Source organism: Buteo buteo, chromosome 22 (assembly GCF_964188355.1).
Source record: "Buteo buteo chromosome 22, bButBut1.hap1.1, whole genome shotgun sequence".
Taxonomy (NCBI): domain Eukaryota; kingdom Metazoa; phylum Chordata; class Aves; order Accipitriformes; family Accipitridae; genus Buteo; species Buteo buteo.
The window spans coordinates 8,943,541-8,963,452 of NC_134192.1; the positions used below are offsets into that span (position 1 = coordinate 8,943,541).

The 19,912-nt window shown below is 50.4% G+C and overlaps 1 protein-coding gene across 1 annotated transcript; it reads right to left on the reverse strand.

The window, feature by feature from the left end:
• Positions 1 to 308: 308 nt before the first annotated feature.
• On the reverse strand, positions 309 to 6,476 carry HMGB3 (high mobility group box 3). The gene is given in 6 exon segments (XM_075053990.1): positions 309 to 1,311; positions 1,872 to 2,046; positions 2,607 to 2,746; positions 3,267 to 3,423; positions 6,308 to 6,372; positions 6,375 to 6,476. Coding segments are annotated over 6 exon segments (768 nt in total). The 5' UTR covers positions 6,462 to 6,476; the 3' UTR covers positions 309 to 1,167.
• Positions 6,477 to 19,912: the final 13,436 nt, after the last annotated feature.

The window sequence follows — 19,912 nt, forward strand, 5'->3', positions numbered from 1 at the left end:
AATTACGTCATGAATGTTCATTTAGGCTCCCAAGTTCAAGTAATAAAGTTCAAACTTGCATAGCATCTTATGCCACTCAGCCATAAACAGTTACGATTGCATATTAGCTGGAGCAGCCATCTCTTTCAATTCAGCCAGTTTTGGCTGGCCACCATTTATTTTTTTTTTTATATATTTTTTTTTTAAATCCTTGAGTCAGAATGTTTCCTAAGTCACCAGCCCTGAGGGATGCCACAGACTTCAAAATGAACCTCTTGCTGTTGTTAAGATCCTTTTAAACCAGAAATTTAGAGTGTTGTCAAGAACAGTTTTAAAAATGTAATACTGTTTATTTTGCTTCAAAAACATTTCAGCATTCTAAACATACAAAAAAAACAGAACGTTGCAAATTCGTTTAAGTACAGAGTGTTTTTGAACTTCAGTTGCTGCACTGGCTCTTCACTTAGTTGACGATGAAGAGATGTCTACAGTTTTCAGTTTAAAAACTACCGCACTTAACTAAAAAAATCCATACACTTCTCATGCCAGCTGAACCCCCTTCCACAACTAAGAATGGCAGCAGAATGCTATTTCACTATATACAGAAAGACAACTTTAAGCTAAATGGACGCCCACTGTAGTGTAAATAGATCTACCCTCACAGTGCATGCTTTGGGCCATGGCACCCCGGGGAACGTACAGCCTTTCCAAGTAATCACTGCTCCTCTAAGGCATCATAACTCTAAGCATGTACCACAAGAATCTGTCTAGTTTTTACAAACTATAGATATGTACAGTTTATAACCCAGGATTTTCTAGCCAATAACCATATAGTAACACCACCTTACAAATTAAAAAAATGCTTGAAACATTTTTAAATGCTTTGTTACACCAACAGCAAAGTGCACAGAGTTAGGAGAACACTAGAGCGCCTTTTCATTTTAAAAATGTTTGGAAATATGTACAACTTTGATACAGTTTCAGGGTGCTCACTACACCCATGGCCACTTCATGTAAACCAGTTACAATTTCTAGAGCACTTTTAGAAACTACAACGCGATCGGAATCCAAATTTTTTTTTAATTAAGCCTAATAAGGGCAAGAGACACCATCTCAAATAAGAGGTGCTTCATTTATGGTGTTTCCCCTACTCTATGGTATTCACATGGAGACAAGTATTGTACAGTTTTATTCATCATCATCATCTTCATCCTCCTCTTCTTCATCCTCCTCCTCCTCTTCGTCTTCTTCCTCTACCTTTTTCCGAGCAGCTTTGGTTGCTGCTCCCTTTGCGCCATCAAACTTTCCTTTAGACTTGTAGTCTGCAACATCCTGCAAAGTCAAGGGGATGTCTTAATTTGCTCTAAGCAGCAAACACATACAGCATTTGTACAGCAGCGGGCGTTAACGTAAAGGGACCGGTCTTCCACAGCTGCACCCCAAAAGGGGCGACGGCCAGCGTTACAGCACACAGCTACGCAGACACCTAAGCGTACTCGACTGCCTCCAGACGACGGAGGCCTCAAACCCTGCATTCATGGTTATTTCTTTGAGGAGGAGAAGAGAACCCAGCCTCTCTTAAAAGTTTCCTGCTAACGGGACAAAGCTCCTTTAACAGCACAGCCAACCCTTTGCCGGAGCAACACGAGCAGCCGCGGCTGCGCATCAGTGGGGGAAAGCTCTCCCTCCTCACCGGAATCCGCCTGCGGCTCTCTAACCTACTCTGTCCCGACGTACGCAAAGTTCAGCGAGATAGCACGCAGCGCGACGAGAACAGGTCTGTCAGCTGGAGATGCTCGCTACGCTGGGGCCACCTTAGCTGGGTCTATGTTCCAGAAACACAACAACACAAGAGCCGGTATGGAAGAGGCACAAGTGAAAACTAGCCTTACCTTCTCGTACTTCTCCTTCAGTTTAGCTGCCTTGTTATTATAAGGCTGCTTTTCGCCATCACTGAGATTGTTCCACATTTCGCCCAGTTTCTTTGCTACGTCCCCGATGGATATGCCAGGGTTTGTGGACTTGATCTTGGGGCGGAACTCTGAACAGAAGAGGAAGAAGCCAGACCTTGGGGAGAAGCACCAGAGGACAGTCAGCACCGCAGCAGCACGCCGAGGGAGCACCCCCTTCCTCCGTCCCTCACCCGCAACATTCACACATGCGCTCACGCACTAACTAGAAATACTTTTAACTTAAAAAAGCCACCCAGAAAAACAAAACCAAACAGAAAAAACCAAGCCACAAAACCAAACACGTTTTGATTTTACTGAGGCCCAGACCTGCAGCCTTCACCCAATGCTGTTTTTAATCAAGTGTTGTCTATCCTCCCCCACCCAATTTCATCTTAGATACACAAGTCTCACCGTGACCTGGTCATTTCCATGTCTTCCATCACTACGAGCTTAAGGGTACCAAGTACTGACAATTCCTGTTAGTGCTCTACATGCTCAAGATTACAAGCTGCCTAGAAGATTTACAAGACAGTATCAGTAAGCTATGAATATTACCAATACTGCTATACCAACAATATACCCCATCTACTTCCTTTATGGAAACCTATCAGCTGTGTTACGGGGCATGAAAACAAACCAAAATACTTGTGCATTTAAGGTCTCAAAGTTACTTACGGTGGTCGTTTCGGGGCGTTGGGGTCCTTCTTCTTCTTGCCACCCTTAGCTGGTCCATAGTCCTTCATTTCTCTATCATATCGTACCTTATCAGCCTTTGCCATTTCATCAAATTTAGCCTTCTCCTTGCTTGACATGGTCTAAAAAACCAAAAAACAAGACACCGAACCTGCGATTACCCAACTGTTCAATAGCTGGCAAACTTTAAGTAAACAAGCCGACACATACCGACTCGATAGGGGAGTTTCAGAATTTGTTTGTTTTCTAACTGGACCACCTTGGGGACGAAGGTCCTGTACCGGGGACCGCAGCCACAGCTGGCGTACTCGGTGAGAGGGAGGCAGTGGGAATGGGACAAGCACAGCCAGAGTCCTTCTCGAGGACACAGGCCCGGAGGGAGGGAACTGCTGAAGGGCGCTGCTCGGGAACAGGAAAAAAGGCCAGGCTGCCTGGGAAGCACCTAAACGGGCATATACACTGGGCTGAAGCCTTCACGATCATTACGGGAGTCAGCAGCACCCAGTCAATGGCCGGGACGCCCTGCCAGGAACGGCCCACAGACGAAAACAGCACCAGCTCCCTTTGCGTTCAGACACAGGCACGTCATCGTAGCAGATGCCGTAGGAAGTTATCCCTTCGGGAAGCCACAAATTAAGGTACCTTCCACCTCTCCGAGCACTTCTTGGAAAACTCTGCAAAGTTGACTGGAACCTCTGGGTTCTTTTTCTTATGTTCCTCACGGCACGTCTGCACAAAGAAGGCATAGGCAGACATCTTGCCCTTGGGCTTCTTCGGATCGCCTTTAGCCATCTTGACTCTGTAGGGAAGAGGGAAAAAGGGAAAAAAAAATAACAGGCGAATCCATGCACGGATGAATGTGTATGCGTACGTGTGTATACATATATGGTGCGCACGTATTTAAATATACACACAGACACCACCATCCCCTGAAGTCGTGTCCCACCAGTAACATGTACCCTTCTTCCCTGCAACGCCTCTTGCCGTCCCCAATACGGAGACTTAAATTATTCTTCCTTGACACTTGGGTTGCAGATTTGAGGCAAGTGAAACGGATGACTGGATTTAAGTTTTACACGGATGTGTCTTTATATCACATCCAAAGACTGGAGACAGGCTATTAAATACACATACTTCTGCCCATTAAGAGTTATATATGAACTAATATAAAGTATTTGTTTTGGTTGGCGACCACACTGGGGCTTGAGTGGCATGCACAGTGCCAGGCTACAACTTCGCCCTTCGGTAGCTGGGAGTTCACATGTTAGCGGCTGCTCTCCAGGTAAAAAGGCAGGACGGATTATTCCCCCCCTGGCAAAAGTGCAATAACCTTTTATATAGAAGAAGAAGGTGTGCAAATCAAGGCTAGTTTTAAACACAATAGGACCCGTGGAGCTCCGAGAGGTGAGCAGCGCTTGCTCTTGCTCCACCAAGTGACACATGTTCGGAGGCGAAGTGGTCAGTGCAAAGATGTGATTAGCAAGTCACCGAGAGGACGATGCTAACTTTTGGGCTGTATTTCTTCCCTCCTCTTCCGTATTAATTTTTTTTTTCCCCCTCCGAAAAAAAAAAAAAAAAAAATCCCGCAGCAATATTTCCTATTTACGGCTCCTCAAGCGTTTGAAAATTTAATTTTTATTAGCACGGCGTTAATATTTAATTGCGCCTATTAACCTCCCCCCCCCCCCCGCCCCGTGTGCGGCAGGAGCGGCTTTCAGCCGCCCTCTCCCTCCCCGGCCGCTCCCGGCGGGCGGCGAGACGAACCCGCCGAACCGGGGGATAAAGCAGGAACGCGGAGCCGGGGGCCGGGGCCGCCGCCTGCTCCCGAAGTTGGGGGCGAGCGGCCCGCCGCGGCCGGCCTGGCCCTCCGCTCCGCTCCCGCCATCTTCTCCCCCCCCCCCCCGCCAAGGTCACCGCGGCGGCCGGGCTCGGCGGCGCGGGGGGCGCGGGCACCTGCGGCGGGGCCGGGGCCGGAGGAGAGAGGGGGGGGGGGGGTGGCAGCGGCGGCTCCGCCAGACGCCAATAATTCATCTTCCATTTTGTGAAATGCCTCCTGATGAAAGAAACTGCCCCTGAAATGCGGCGGGGCGGCGGGCGGGGGGCGCCGGGGGGCCGGGCGGCGACCGGGGGAGCGGGGCTCCGGCCCGGCCCCGGGCGGCCGGGGCGAGCGGCAAGCGGGAGCGGCGGCGGCGGCGGCCGCGCTCCGCGCCCAGGGCCGGCCCCGCTCGCTAAGATGGCTTCTCCCGGCGCCGCCGCCGCGCCGCCGAACAAAGCCGCGCTCTCCCCCCCCCCCCCCTCCGCCTCCGCCGCGCTCGGCCCCCCGCGCCCGCCGCCCCCCGGCCGCCGGCCCCGCCAAAACGCCGCCCCCGCCGAGAAGGGGCTCCCCGCTCGGCCCCCCGCCGGGCGGCGGGGGCGGCGGGGCCGGGGCGCGGGCGGGAGGCGCTCCCCCACCGCCGCCCCCCCCCCCCCCCCCCCCCGCCCCGGCCCCTGCCTAGCGCAGCGCTCTCTAACAAAGGCTCCCGTGCAGCCATTATCGCCGCCGCTACGCTCCTCCGCGCCGCCAGAAAAAAAAGAGTGCGGAGAGCCCCCGGGCGGCCCCCCGGCGCCCGACCGAGGGCGCGGGGCGGTGGGGAGAGAGGAGCCGGGGCGAAAGCGAAAGGTTTGAGCCCCCTGCGGGGCGCCGGGAAGGAGATTTCCCCCGCCGCGACCCCCCTCCCCATCCCTATGCCGCTTACACGTCTTTCTTCCCTTCGCCGGGGCTCTCCAGCGCCAGCCATATTAATGCCCACAGCACGGGCGGCGCGGCGCGGGGAAGAGGCGATGCGGGGCCCCGCCGCGGGCGCAGCCCCGCCGGAGACACCTTCCCGGGTAGGGGAAGAGCGGCGGAGGCAGAGGCGAAGGGATCGGGGGAGTTTGGAAGCGGCGGCGGCGAGAAAAAAACTGCTTCGCCGGGACAGACGGGCGCAGCGCGCAGGGTTTATCCCTGTCAGATGCTAAAGCGACAGCCATATTAATGCAGAATAAACAGCGGGCACGGCATTGCGCACGGCCGACAACTTTCCCACCGCCGCCAGCCCCACCGAGCCCACCCGGGGGAAGGGGGCAAATAAAAGCCGAGGGCGCCGCGCGTTTTGCCGTGCGACATTAGGAGGCGGCAGAGAAAAATCCCTGCCCATGCGGGGGAGAAGAGGAGTTAGTCCCGGTGTAGTTGCTGCACCAGCCATATTACTCTCGGCGGTACGGGAGCCCGGCGCGGAGAAACGGGGCTGCACCGGGGACAGGTAGCCCCCTCCGTGCCGCGGGCGGGGGCCGGGGGGGGGGGGGGGGGCTCCCGGCGGGGCAGGGGAAGGGGACGGGGGGCAAACGCTGCGCCTCGCCCGCCGCCCCGCCAGCTGCGCGCGGCATCTGCCCCGGCACCGCCGATCCCCTTGCGAGGGAGAAGAGGGGGGGAGAAGAAAGTTTTGGGTGATTTTTCCGATTTTTTTTTTTTTAATTAAAAAAAAAAAAAAACTCGGAGGACGGAAGGAAAGGAAAACAAAAAAAAATATAATAATAATAATAAAAAAAAAAAAAGCCCGGGGCAGGCAGAGCAGAGGGGCGAAGGCGCGGGGGCAGGGCGGGGCGGCGGCGGGGCGGGCAGGGGGCAGCCGCCCCCCGAAAAGTTGCGGCGGGGCTGCACGTACCTGTATTGTTCGCGGTAGTGTGGACAGGAGCTGGAGCGCAGGGCACGACGCGGGGCTCGGCGCGGCGCGGCTCAGCCTCGCGTTGGCTGCCTACGAGAGCGGCCTGATTGGCTGCGGGGCTCTGCCGTTTAAAACAACCTCCTCGCCCGCTCATTGGCGCGCCGCCTCATGAATATTAAGCGAGGCAGCGCGGCGGTTGGCCGGCGCGGGTGAGGTCATTCATTCAAAACGAGCGCCCGCCGGGGAAAGGGGAGCTCGGCGGCGCGGGCTGCGAGGGGTGGAGGGGGGGCGGGAAGGAAAGTTGGCGGGAGGGGGGTCGCGCGTGCCCCGCGGAGTCTCCGCGGAGCCGCCGCCCCCGGGCGCGGAGGGAGGGCGGGAGGGCGGGAGCCCCGCGGGCGCCGGCCGGGAAAACTCTTCCTCGCCACGTGGTTGCGGCTGCTTGGAGGGGGGGGGAACCGATCGCCCCGTTCTCCGCGGAGCGGAGCGGAGCTGTGCGCGGGGTGCGGCGCTTGAGCCTCAGCCCCGCTTCCTCAGCGGAGAGTCCGCGGTGATGGGCGGAGCGGGGGCCTGTCGGGGATCCGCTGCGAGAGCGGGGGGGAGGAGGAGGGGAGCCGCCTCCGCGGGGAGGTGCGGAGCCACGGGAAGGGACCGGGGAGCGCTACGGCAGCATCCCGGGGTGAGGCGGGGGGGAGGGCAGCCCCCTACATCAGCCCCGCGTTGCTAACTTCTGCCCCGAAGTCGTAAGGGTCCGATTGCGATTTCAGAGCCGGTGACTCCTGCGCATCACAGGGAGGGAACCGAGCCCCAAATAAACTCCGCTGACGGTCCCAACACGCGATGGATGGAAAAGGAACTACGGAGCAAGAACCTGCCTGTTTGCTGGGGGGTGAGGGGGGGATCAGAGAGTTTTACCCACTCATTCATGAAATAAAGTGCCAAAACAATTAACTCGAATTACCATTTCTAACCTACTTCCACCATTTGCCTGGTATTAACTTTCTAGGATTTGGTTGTTATTACAGAGGCTGGCTGTACACAAGGAAATCTGTAAACATGCCCTTCTGACTGAAACCAACCCAGCGTGGCTCTGGGGCCAAGGGGACGAGGGTTCCCTTGGCTCTCTTGAAAGAGCTATTTCCTATAGGGCAGCTGCCAAATGGTTAAACTGGTATTAGTGGCTGACCACAATTGTTGGTTGGCTCGGAAAAAAGAGCTGTTATTTTAAGGCTGGAGCGGTAAGACTCAGAAACCACCGCGTACTGTTATGGGCTGGGCGTAACTGCCACCCTTCTTTTACGATAGCCAGAAGAAACAGTTGCCCTCTTTAAGGAATAGATAGTGAAAAGAAGCCTCCACCCTGGGCTGAGCTGCTGACAGGCAGCAGGGTTTGCCAGATACTGCCCTGTGGAAGCGCTTATGGCTATAACAACATATGGCCACAGGTTGCCTTTGCCGGAAGAGATCAAAACAAAACGACTGATGAGACATAGAGGAGTGCCAACCTCCTGCTGACAGATCCGCTGGGAAGCATGTAGAATTTCACCCAGGATTTTAGCCAAAGTCCTGCCTGGATTTCTCCCTTAGGGTACACCTCAGCTGGTCTAGCGAGCGCCCAAATCCAATTGTCATCCACACGCAGAACTGCCGAGGCTTATAGAGACCTTACACCCGTGTCCTTGGGCTTTCCAAAGCCTATAGGGTCAAAAACAGTCTTACTAGCCTCTCGCCCTATTTCTACCTTCTAAAACCAAAAGCATAAAACAAGGAGTTCATTCATAAACATTAATGAGGCTACCTGAGGGACTGTATTCTGTAGCATCATCATAAAATAAGACAAGCAATACTACTGCAGGATAATCTCTTTGTAGCTGACAAACATCCCTCTCACCTATTTTTAGGGATACTTTAAAGTGTTTCAAACTAGTTGAATAATTAAGGCTTTTTTCTTGGCTCTGGAGTTGCACAATTTTTTGCTCTGAAATACTTTCTCCCTCGAACCACAGTCTCATCCTGCAGAGCACGCCAAGCTGGGAGCATTACAAAGACGGGGGGCGGCAGCCCCAATGGACAGGCTTGCTTAGGACAGGCACCTGGCATTGAATGCGCAGTCCTGCTAGTCATCTCCAGAGCATCCCTCCCATTTCTCATAGGCCAAGGAAAATATTCCCTAAGACGCTTGTTCTAGGAAGGCCAGGAAAGTTTTGACAGCTGGTCAAGGGGCAAAGGAGATATTTTGGTAGCTGAGAGACAGCTGGGTTGAAGGTTTTGTCTTAGCACTCGCAGCATGGTTTTGAAAGCAGCGGAGGGCTGAGTAGCAAATGGGTGAATATAACCCCCATAGGGAAAGCTTCTACTCACCCCCAGAACTGCCACTGCTGAAAGAAATTCTCCTGCAGTGCCCTCTGCCCCGCGCATTGCACCTGGCCCCCGCGTCTGAGCGCTTTCCTGTGGTGCACCAAGAAAACAGCCTGGAAAGGTGGCTGAGCAAATCCAGCCTTTTGCTGCAACCTCTTCCAGGCCATGCGATCCCACTTCCTCCCACACCCCAGCTCCGGCCTTCACCTGACCCCTCTGGGGGCCAAGGCAGTTCACTAACCTAACAAAAAATAAACAAACAAAGCCCAAAATTCAGCCTCCTTTTTTGCTGGGTAAGTATTCTGCTGGGTTAGCGGACTGAACCAGCATACCACGCAAGTACCAGAGCCAAGGCAAAGAAGGGCGCAGAAGGGTACAGCCAGGAGCAGGGACACGCTCCTAAGAAGTGTGGATGTGCAAATTTTAGGGGTTTCGTTTGTTTGTTTTAATATGACAGATTACTGTGTATTTATCCTATAGGAGGCATGAGGAAAAAAAACAAAACCAAAAGAAATTTCAGGATGCCTGGCTCTTGGCACAGAAGGCAACAAGGTCTGCAACGATGCTAGGAGAGCTCAATGCATAGTCTTGTACCTTCCCTTCAGAAAGTTCTGACCTAATCCCCACCATGAATGCTACAGGCAGGATTTATTTTGGAAACACATGCTACGTTTTTAAGCAACTGTCAGCCATACCCTGCATCCCACAGCAGGAACCTAGGCCAGGCAGTATCTTGAATATAAGGACCAAGGCATACAATTTGGTTCAAGATCCCATAGCAAGCAGACAGCACCCAATACTTGCAGTAGCTTGTTGCTGAGAAGATGGACCGTAAAGTCCTGTCCCAGCTGGAGTTGCCAAACACTGAAGGCTTCTGGCCCACGTACCTCATGTTGGTGCTGTCCAGGGAACGGCAGAGATGCAAACAGCTGAGGACACGTCATTACCCGCCACAATGGAATGACATCTCCTCTTTAGCTAGAGATGATAGAACAGGATGGCTGCTGTGAAAAAACCTGAAGTCACCAAGAAGACCTCCAACAAATCAACAGATCACATAAATACACTTAAAATTCAGGAAAGTCATCCACGGTTACAATGAAATGCCGCCTTCTGCTCCCTAGAATTGCCTGAGCTCTACAGTAAGTTCACATCTTCTTCGGCCAACAGTCAGATCTCATCTGAACACTAGCAACAGTTTGGTGGGGTCGGCCTTCTCACAGCTCTGTCCTGCTCCAGTTGTGGCAGATGGCTAGCAAAATAAGGCCCACCATGTATTTGAAGCTGTTCAGAAATCAGAAGTGCCGAAAAGGACCAGAGCGATAACTGATCTTTGTGGAACACCATACAATGGCTGTAGTAAGGAAACTGCATCCTCATCACCACTGATCAGCTCCACAGCTCATCCAGCCATTCTCACAATATACCTCGACCATCTCTTTCCCATCGGTGAGACTATGAATGCCTTAGAGGGATCCTGGAGGACGACAACTGTATGTAGAAAATTAGTCCTCAAGACCTTTGACAAGCTTCCCAGTCAGAATCCAGATTGTCCTGATGTAGAAAGTTAGCCTGACATTAACTTGTACTTGACCTCTTGCTAGTTTCACTAGGCACTTGCTCAGCACTTGGGATGATTTCAGCCAGACAGTTGATTTGAATTGATGTCGTGTCCTTACTGGGTTTGTCCACTATTGGTCAGACCGCGTTGTGCTTGTTGTGTTGGCCATCTTGATCATGGGTAGCATCACCTACTAATAGCTAGGAAGAAGCTGGTATGAATTCACACATTGAATTTTCAAAGCATCTCAGTGAATTAGAAATACACCAGTCACAGAAAAATGACAAGGGCCCTCGATGCAATGGTATCCTTAAAATGAGCTACTGTGTCTGAAAAGCTTCACAAACATACATGATCATTTCCAGGAGGAATAAAACAGTTACCTGGTTCCCATCGTGGAGGGGCAGCTCAAGTACACAGTGCATTGTCAAAGCAGTTTCCTTACTGAGGAGCTGCTTGGGCTCAGATTCAGCAGCGTCACTGGGAATAGCCACAAAAGTTCTTCTGGTCTGCAGCATACACGCTTGAAGATGTGCTATTTCACCCCATCAGCTTTTATTTTCCAGTGCTGATACCCAAGTTTCCACCTCTCTGTCCGCCAGCTGACGGAGGTATCAGAAAGCCAGGGAAGTCTGCGGGGGCAAATAACTGCAATGAGGTATTGGATGCCAATACAGAGTCAGTCCTTTTGTCCTTTACCAAGCTTTGGAGTATGTTGAGCCCATGACTGTGTGGTTAAATTAGGAGCACCCATGTTGTTGTGCTCCTGACCACTGCACTGGGGAGTCTATTCGAGACAAGGAGTACGGGAGGCATCAAGAAATCTCACTGGAAAGCCTGGGGCCATCTGCCTGCTGTCCTCCTGAGCTAAGAAGTCATTTTCTGAGGCTTTCTAGGCCACAGAACGCCATGGGTCACAGGAAAAATAGAAGTCTCCCAAAAAGAAACACTCTTGCTGTTCCCAGGGTGAGAAAGTTCAGGAAATCATTCAGTTCAGTTATCATTTCTGATAAATATTCAGGTACGCAACTCAGTTCCCATGAAACATTTTTTCAGGCAACCCAGACATCCAACATCAGCACACTGAAGATGTGCTCGAGGCCCTGGTGGGAACACCAGAGAGGGGGCTACCCACGTCTGTCACGAGGGGTTAGCTCCAAGGCAGGTATCAGCAGAGGGTCCATTCCACCAGCCCCATTCACAGCCCTTCCCCGAGGCTGGGACCGCACTGGGCTCGCATGGTTCGCAGGCGGCTGAACTCCAGCACGCCGGCTCTGTGAAATGGTCCTAGTGTAGACACAGCAATCCCAGCACATCATCATGTGTTCCTCGCAGCGGCCTATCAAACCATCCTGCCCTTAGCAAAGCCAGTTATTCCATTGTGGTCGGTAAGCTGCAGTTTAAGCAGTATAATTACAATTGCATTTGGCGCTTCCACTTCTGTCTGGTTCGCATCTCTTCACAACCCTTACCCACTGGCAAAATTCTCTAGTGAAGACTTGACCCGAATGAAAAGGCTGATATAAATACATCCGTAGGGTTCTGCCAGCAATTAGGAATAAGGGCGGGGGGAAATCCCTCCTAGGAATCTAACAAAGCCAGGAAACCTTTTTAAGCAGAACCAGCCTATCAGAGTGACAGAGTTGACATTTAAGGTTGGATGGACAATAGTGACATGAAAAGTGTTAAATGACCTGTTCATCTCAACAGCATATTCATTAGGCTAGTTAGGGGGCTGTTTCAAAAGCCTTCAGTTTGGACCTAGCTTCTCCCATCACTGACCTTCTGTGTTAACATGCAACAGAGATGAAGAGGCTCAATTAACCCTTCTCTAACTGGTATAGTCGAAAGCTATTTGCAGAGGTTTGATTTACAAGTACAAGAACCTTTTTTTTTTTTTTTTTTTTTAATCCAGATTTTGACTTCACTAAAGATGAGGAGGAATCATATGAAACCCTCCTGGTCTTACAACACGTGGGATTTCCATACATGGGTTTTCTGATGCCCACGGCCTGAGGCTGAATTCCAAGTCCTGTAACTACAGTAAAATATTTGTAATTGCTCACTGGGATCTCAGCCAGTGAGAATATTTCCTCTTTAACCTATGAAACAAAAAGAGTTATCTTAAATACATACTGAAAGTAGAAAATAAAATTAGCAATGGTGTTTAAGGAGCTTGCCAACATGCAGGTTCAGAGAGACAGAGGTTAATCTGATCCCAATTCAACTACGGGAAACCTAATGTTCCAACAATTAAAATATTAGTCCAGATGAACAGGTGACCCCCCCCAAATCCCTTAATGGGGTGGCACAGCCTGTTATCCCCTGTAGCCATATCCCATTAAGCTGACACCTCTGCAGGAGTAGGATACAATCCCAGTTGCACACACAAAATTAATTATTGTCAAATGCACTTCATGGGGACTGAGGTGAGAAATACAAGTTAAAATAATTGACAGTCATATTAGGCAGCAGTTCAAAACCTCCTTGCAGTATAACCGCAGGCAAGATAAACAGAAACTCACGGTTACCTTCACAGGTGGGCTCCCCCCGCTTCTTGTCACGTTGTCCCCACTCCTGTTGGCTTTTTTCTTCCTTTCTTTCCCTTCTCCCCCTCCTGTTTTTGCTTCCCTTCACACCTCGGCCCTGGCTCCTTCCCAGCGCACGCTGCCAAGCTGTCCAGGGGGTGGCAGGCAGGCAGTTTGCCCCTGCACACCTGCTCCGAGAGATTTGCCACCGCAGTATAGCACCTCCTACGCTACCAGACTCCTGGAAATTGCGTGCCCCCCGCATAATGCCTCCTTACATTCCCGGCTTGTCTCTGCTCCCTCATCTAACACATCCTTCCTGCCACAACACACTTTCTTCAGGCATCTCCTTCCATCCTCAGCTACCGCAGGACCATCTGCTTCCACGTATCTTCTTTTTAAAGAGGCACTATCCCAAACCTTGTAAACCCCAAGCGACCCGGCGTATGAGCAACAAGAAAAATTCAGCTGCAGAAGGGTGTCTCTGCTTCTATTTTGCATGCAAAGAACCACACTCAAAAAAATTAAAGGCACTGGGGAAAAAAAAAAAAAAGCATTTATCTACCTACCCCACCAAGACAAATACTAAAAGTAAGAAGACAGGACAACTGGAAACAATCTTTGCAAGTATCCCATAGCCTTCAGAGGAGGTGGAATCTAGCTGTAATTTTAAAGGAGAAGATTGTAAGTGTTTTCCTTGCACTTTAATTGGCAAGTAATCAAGACCACATTCAATGCAACACAAGTTCTTGCAATCACGCTGTGACAGCAGACCAAGAAACTCTATTACGAATCCAATGCAATTACAACCCAACAGCAGTCCAGCAAAGGACTAGATATAAAGGGAGGCATGACCCCACATTAGAAAGAAGCTGGTGATGATACAGCTAAGGTGTAGTTCAGACACCGCTGCAGTGACACTAACGGAAGCAATCAGAAGGGCTGGCGCTGGGACAAGAAAGCTGCTACTGGATAGTTATTTCACAGTCCTGAAATGTCGCTATAGTCAGAGTTGCTTTCAGATCATCAACTGTTTCCAAAACCATGAATGTCCCCCCGGCGCTCACCAATACCTGTACACAAGTGCGTATCCTTTTCTCTTTGGCCACCCTGCCACTGGCCATGCTTCAAAACAGGACTAGGGCAGCATGTGGCATACAAACAAGGTGATACATTAAAACTACTCACATTCAAATGAACGAAAGAGGAGAATGTTCCGCAAGAAGCGTAATCTTGGTCGTACACTATCTCACAACAGGTTTCTGAATGAAGCTTTGGGTCTGGCCATGGTTTGTAACTTTTAAAAGACAGGCTGCCTGTCTCCAGATGCCCATGTCACTGCTGAGACAGGGAGTGACATCCAAAGTCCTTGGCTAGAGAGAAGGAGGAACAAGTTTTCTCCGCAGGAACTGCGAACCAAGCGCTCGGTCTCTTCCCTGCCTGGTCAGGCTGCTGGGCGATGAGCTGCGGGAGTGCGTTGCGCGGACCAGCTGTTCCAGCTGGCATCTTAAGTAGGTTGAAGGTCTGGGTGTAAGAAAACAAGGAGAGCGTTGGGTGACTCCAGCCTGGTGGGGAAACATGCTGCTAGCACAACAGGGCTTTAAGAGGGGTTAAAAATCTAAATGTCAGAAAAGACAGTGCAGAGACTAAAGCAGGTTTTCTTGATCTGCGACCTGCGCTACACTGCTGGGACATAAGATCTTCAAAACTGGCTGTAAAGCTAGGAAATGTACATTGCCCGGATGTATGTAGACTCCCAAAAAGCAAGGGAAAAAATGCAAATTGAAGTTATAAGTATTTACAGTTTAGGAGAACATTTAATTGGTTGTAAAAAAACCCCACCAGGGTGACACTGCACAAGATGATTCTTGGACTGTCTTCAGAGAGTTAGGTGGACCTTCAGTTAAAAAGGGAATGAGAAAAACTGGCTCAGGAAAGCCTTCGAAGTCCCTTCAGTTTCCCCCACTCTCCCCCATGACCCCTCTGTCCCCTATACATTTTTTTTTTCTCATGAATCTGTTCGGAAAATATCGTTTCCTTTTTGGTATCAGTTTGGTGCTATCACTTCACCATAGCAACAGCCAGCAAACAGCAGCTCGAACCACTGGAAGTTGTTGGCTGACTCAGGTAGGCTCTCCTGCGGCAGCAGGCTCGAGTGACTCTCTGCCTTTGGAAAAACAATCAGTTGCATAATTCTAGATGTAATTCCACTAAAAGAGAATATACACAATTAACTAAATGCCACCAATTAAACTATCAAGAAGGCAGGCATGTTTTCAGTCACTGCACTTTGTATGCAGCTACACTGTAATCAAGGTATGGCAGCAGCTCCTGTAGACACACCAAGCTACTTTTAAAGTAACTACCTCAAGTCCTGGAGACAGCCATGGACCACAAACCCCACTGGGACAGCTGGGTCTATCTCAGGCAGTTCCTCTGCCTACACCTCTGTGCTGGCGTGGGCCAAACTGCCAGCGGTGCCTGAGCTACCAGAGCCTGGGGATGAGATTTTGCAAAGACCAAAAGTCCTGGTGACTCCCAAGCAATGCCCAGCAGTGAGGATGGATCTGAGTTAAGACACCAGAGCACAAACTGAAGCAGATAAGGCTCAATCCTGCTGGTAGACCACAGAGGGATAATGCTCAGCAGGACAGCAGGGAGATAAAGACATCAACGGGATGATGAAGCGGTGAAGGAGAGGAAGGGGAGTGTTGCAACGCGCCGTTGGGACTTACACAAATATCTTTACGTTACTGAACAGCATAGGAGAGTCGTAGACAGTGACATGGTATCCAGCTCAGGTTGCTACCACCAGGTGCTTACATCTGTCCTTGATGATGTGGAAGGAACAATTTATTTGGGGGGAAATTTAGTAATAAAGGGTGTAGATTTCTGCCAAGTGCTCCTGAATTCTTATTCTTGCTTTACATTCATCGAACATCTGCTTTGTTAACATATTTAATCCCTGTTTTGCATAGAAGTGTAGGAACATTACAATGAGTGAATAGCAAATATATTTACAGTGAAATTGTTTTTAAAATTGTATAATTTATGTGTGCACATATTCTTTATAGAGACACACATACGTATACATACACACATTAAGAATCGCTTTACAGTTAAAGGAAGGTGAACTTCCCCCCCCCCCCCCCCAAATTTGCAACTATTTCAATTTTCTTTTAGGTTTGTTAACCCATTTCAGGTTTAAAAGACATTGTCTATCAAGATCAGTGTATGTATTATATACCTATCATCACAGATTCCACTGAAGTCAATTAACATTTTTTTTAATTACAACTTCTCATATCAAGACAATAGTGCTTGATAAAATTCTCCCAATATGTCTCAGCTTTATGCTTTTCCCCAACTAAAAGTAGATGCCTTTCAAAGAAAAACGGCTTCCATCACAAAAGACAGACAAACACACTGAAAAGATTAAAACAAAATAAAAATCAAAAACCTGCCAAAGTTCCTTCCCTGTATCATCAGGGATAGCACATTTTCAGGATATCAGCAGCAGCCAGGTGTATCTGGCATTTAAAAATATCCAAATAGCTCAGACCCTGCACAGACCTTGCTGTTCTTTAATTTATAAACTAGTGTCCAAATACGGACCTCAAGTTACAAAACCCCACTGAATTCACTGGAATTTCATAGCTGAAATTCAGGACAGAATTCAACTTTGTGTTGCTTAAATATAATTGGCCCATAGTATATCGGTTAGTGGGAGATGTTTTTTTCCCCACTGCTGCATAAACTGGTGAGATAAAAATTTAGTAACTAAAAATGTTTTTCAGAATCCTGTTTCCCTGGGGGTGTGTGTGGGGGGGGTGTGTAATTATATGGAAATGGCAAAGTTATTTGGTCTTACTGTGAACATGTTAACTGTGGTCTCTGGGTCATCTTGTGCTCCTGTCCTTCCATCAGCTCATTTGGTTTCCATGTAGCTGCTTTGCTTGTATATATACAATTGTCTCTGGTTAACATATGCTGAACATGATTGTTATGCGCTCAGATTTATTCCCAGCATGAAAATTATTTGAAAACGGGTGGAATGAGGGGGAGAAACACAGCCATCATTTGAGGAACTCACACAGTAGAGTGCTCAAGAGTTTCCTTTCAGATTTACCTTCCCTGCCAAGAAAAGGCATTGTTAGAGTGACAGCCAAGAGGCGTGTGTTCCAACAGGAAAATCATATGGGATACAAAATTAAAATCTCAATCACAGGTGAAAAATCAAGGCAGCGTATATACAGCATTGCTCTTTTCTCCCTGCCTCCTAGAAAAAGTTGCAAATACCTTGTCTTTACCAAGGTGATACTATAAGGTGTCCAACGCCTAAAGCAAGGTAGCTAAGCACCCTCCCAGCACCGCATCCTTTCTCAGCACAGCGTAGCCTTGGGCTCTGTTTGGAGCAGGAGAGCAGTGACTCTCCGGTCACCGGTTAGCTTCAGGGCACCACTGTGCTCCACCGGCCTGGGTCCCTGGCCCTGTCAGGTCTGCAACTCCAGACCAGCTATCGCCCATCTGACCAACTGCTTGTCTCCCAGCTCTTCCGCACTGCTGGGAAGGAGCGGGGACTGCATCTGCAGCAAGGGCAGCAAGTGGAAAAGGTCACCCCTTCTGCCAGGGCAGCAGCCGACGGCCCCTTCCAGTCCCGAGCTCACAAAGACCTCCTCTGCCGGCGCAGCCGGACCTACGACAGGTCCTTCCCAGTCGATCCCTGTGATGGGTTGACCCTGGCTGGACACCAGGTGCCCACCAAAGCCGTTCTATCACTCCCCCATCCTCAGCTGGACAGGGGAGAGAAAAATATAACAAAAGCTTGCGGGTCGAGATAAGGACAGGAGAGACCATTCACTAATTACCGTCACGGGCAAAACAGACTCAGCTTAGGGAAAATTAGCTCAATTTATTACAAATCAGCCAGAGTAAGGTAATGAGAAATAAAACGAAATCTCAGAACACCTTCCCCCCACCCCTCCCTTCTTCCCGGGCACAACTTCACTCCCGGATTTCTCCACCAAGCCCCCCCAGCGGCACAGGGGGACAGGGATGGGGTTTACGGTCATCACACGTTATTTTCTGCCGCTTCACCTCCTCAGGGCGAGGGCTCATCACACTCTTCCCCCGCTCCAGCGTGGGGTCCCACCCATGGGAGACAGTCCTCCACGAACTTCTCCAACATGGGCCATTCCCGCGGGCTGCAGTTCTTCACAAACTGCTCCAGCATGGGTCCTTTCCACGGTGTGCAGTCCTTCAGGAGCACACTGCTCCAGCGTGGGTCCCCCACAGGGTCACAAGTCCTGCCAGAAAACCTGCTCCATGGGCTCCTCCTCCGCAGATCCGCAGGTCCTGCCGGGAACCTGCTCCAGCGCGGGGTTCCCACGGGGTCACAGCCTCCTTCGGGAACCCACCTGCTCCGGCGCGGGGTCCTCCACGGGCTGCAGGTGGAGATCTGCTCCACCGTGGACCTCCCTGGGCTGCAGGGGGACAGCCTGCCTCACCAGGGTCTTCACCACGGGCTGCAGGGGAATCTTCGCTCCGGCGCCTGGAGCATCTCCTCCCCCTCCTTCTTCACTGACCTTGGTGTCCGCAGGCTTGTTTCTCTTACATGTTCTCACTCCTCTCTCCGGCGGCTATTTCTCACTCTCCCAACTTTTTTTTCCTTCTTAAAAATGTTATCACAGAGGCGTTACCACTATCACTGATCGGCTCGGCCTTGGCCGGCGGCGGGTCTGTCTTAGAGCTGGCTGGTGTGAGCTCGCTCTTTCTTGAACACAGGGGAAGCTTCCAGCAGCTTCTTACAGAAGCCACCCCTGTAACCCCCCCCGCTACCAAAACCTTGCCACATAAACCCAATACAATCCCATCAAAGGAAGAGCGTGACTTTCTGATGCCCCAAGCCGGAGTAGCCACACTGGCAGGACTTCGCAGCCTGGCTCGAGTGCCAGCGTGACTTCTACACCATGTTACGGTTTCCACAGAGGAGCACGGGGACAAACACCGCTCAGCCCAGGATACAAATCACACCTGATGACAATTTAAGACAACCTTGTCAAGCCCATGCAGATCCAGATAGAAATCAGGTGGGATTTCTCCATGCACAGACCACTGTATTTCTGAATGGCAGATAATGTTCCTCAGCTGCTTCTACACCCTGCTACTCAGCATTTCTCCCCTATTGTAGTAATTCTGGGCGACAACGCTCACTACTACTTACCCTCTTTGGATAATCACACCCTTACAGTACCTCTTGCAGCCTAATGTTTTACAATGAAATCTGAGAAGGTCTGAATAATCCTAATAGCAGTTCGGCAGCGGCACTTGCACAATTATTATATAAAAGGTAAGTGTGCTCCTACCAGCTCTCCATTTAAATTTATAGTGATTGGTTCCATACAGTAACATGGTAAATGAAAAAAATCCCCCAGCCTTCATTTAAGAGGTTTATAGTAAATAAAAAAATGCCGAGGGTTGTGTGTTGGCCCCCAGTCTGTCAGCTCTCTGTGCAGGAAGGGGATTCAGGCTCCCTTTCCTAGGCACGCATAAAATGCCGGGTGATATACGGCTCTGCTCCGCGAGGAGCGCGGCTGCAGTGAAAGCCAGAGGAACTCGGGCTGCTGGTCCTAAGAAAACCTTCTCTGCAAGCACAGGCTGGAAGGGCCGAGGCAGATATCACCTGTGCTTTTCTGCAGCCTGCTTTCCCAGTGACACCCCAGCATCTTTTCAGGGTTTGACGATGCACCATTTCCCAGGTACAAGGCAGAGTGGAGTTGAATCCCTGATTAATTCGGTACACAGTGCCCTTACCGTATTGAATAAAGGCTGGCAACTGTCAGATGTGGCGAGTATCATCTGAATTATTTTTTCCACAAGGAGCGCAGACCTTGAGAAGGTTTTTAAACTATCTCCAGAGACTAAAGGCTGCTCTGTTGCTCTGAATTTAGACTGCAGGGAAGACAGGTCTTCGCTTGTGGTATTTTAATTTCAGTAGCCGCACAAGTAACTTTAGAATATACACCTTGGGTTTGATCCTGACTCTGACTGAAGTCAAAGGCCAAGATCCTGTGTAAGTTAGTGGAAAGAAAGGTGTGATTCTGCTACACAAAGCCGAGCATCTGGGGGATGCTCAGCCTTATCCTGCTGCTAAGGTCATCG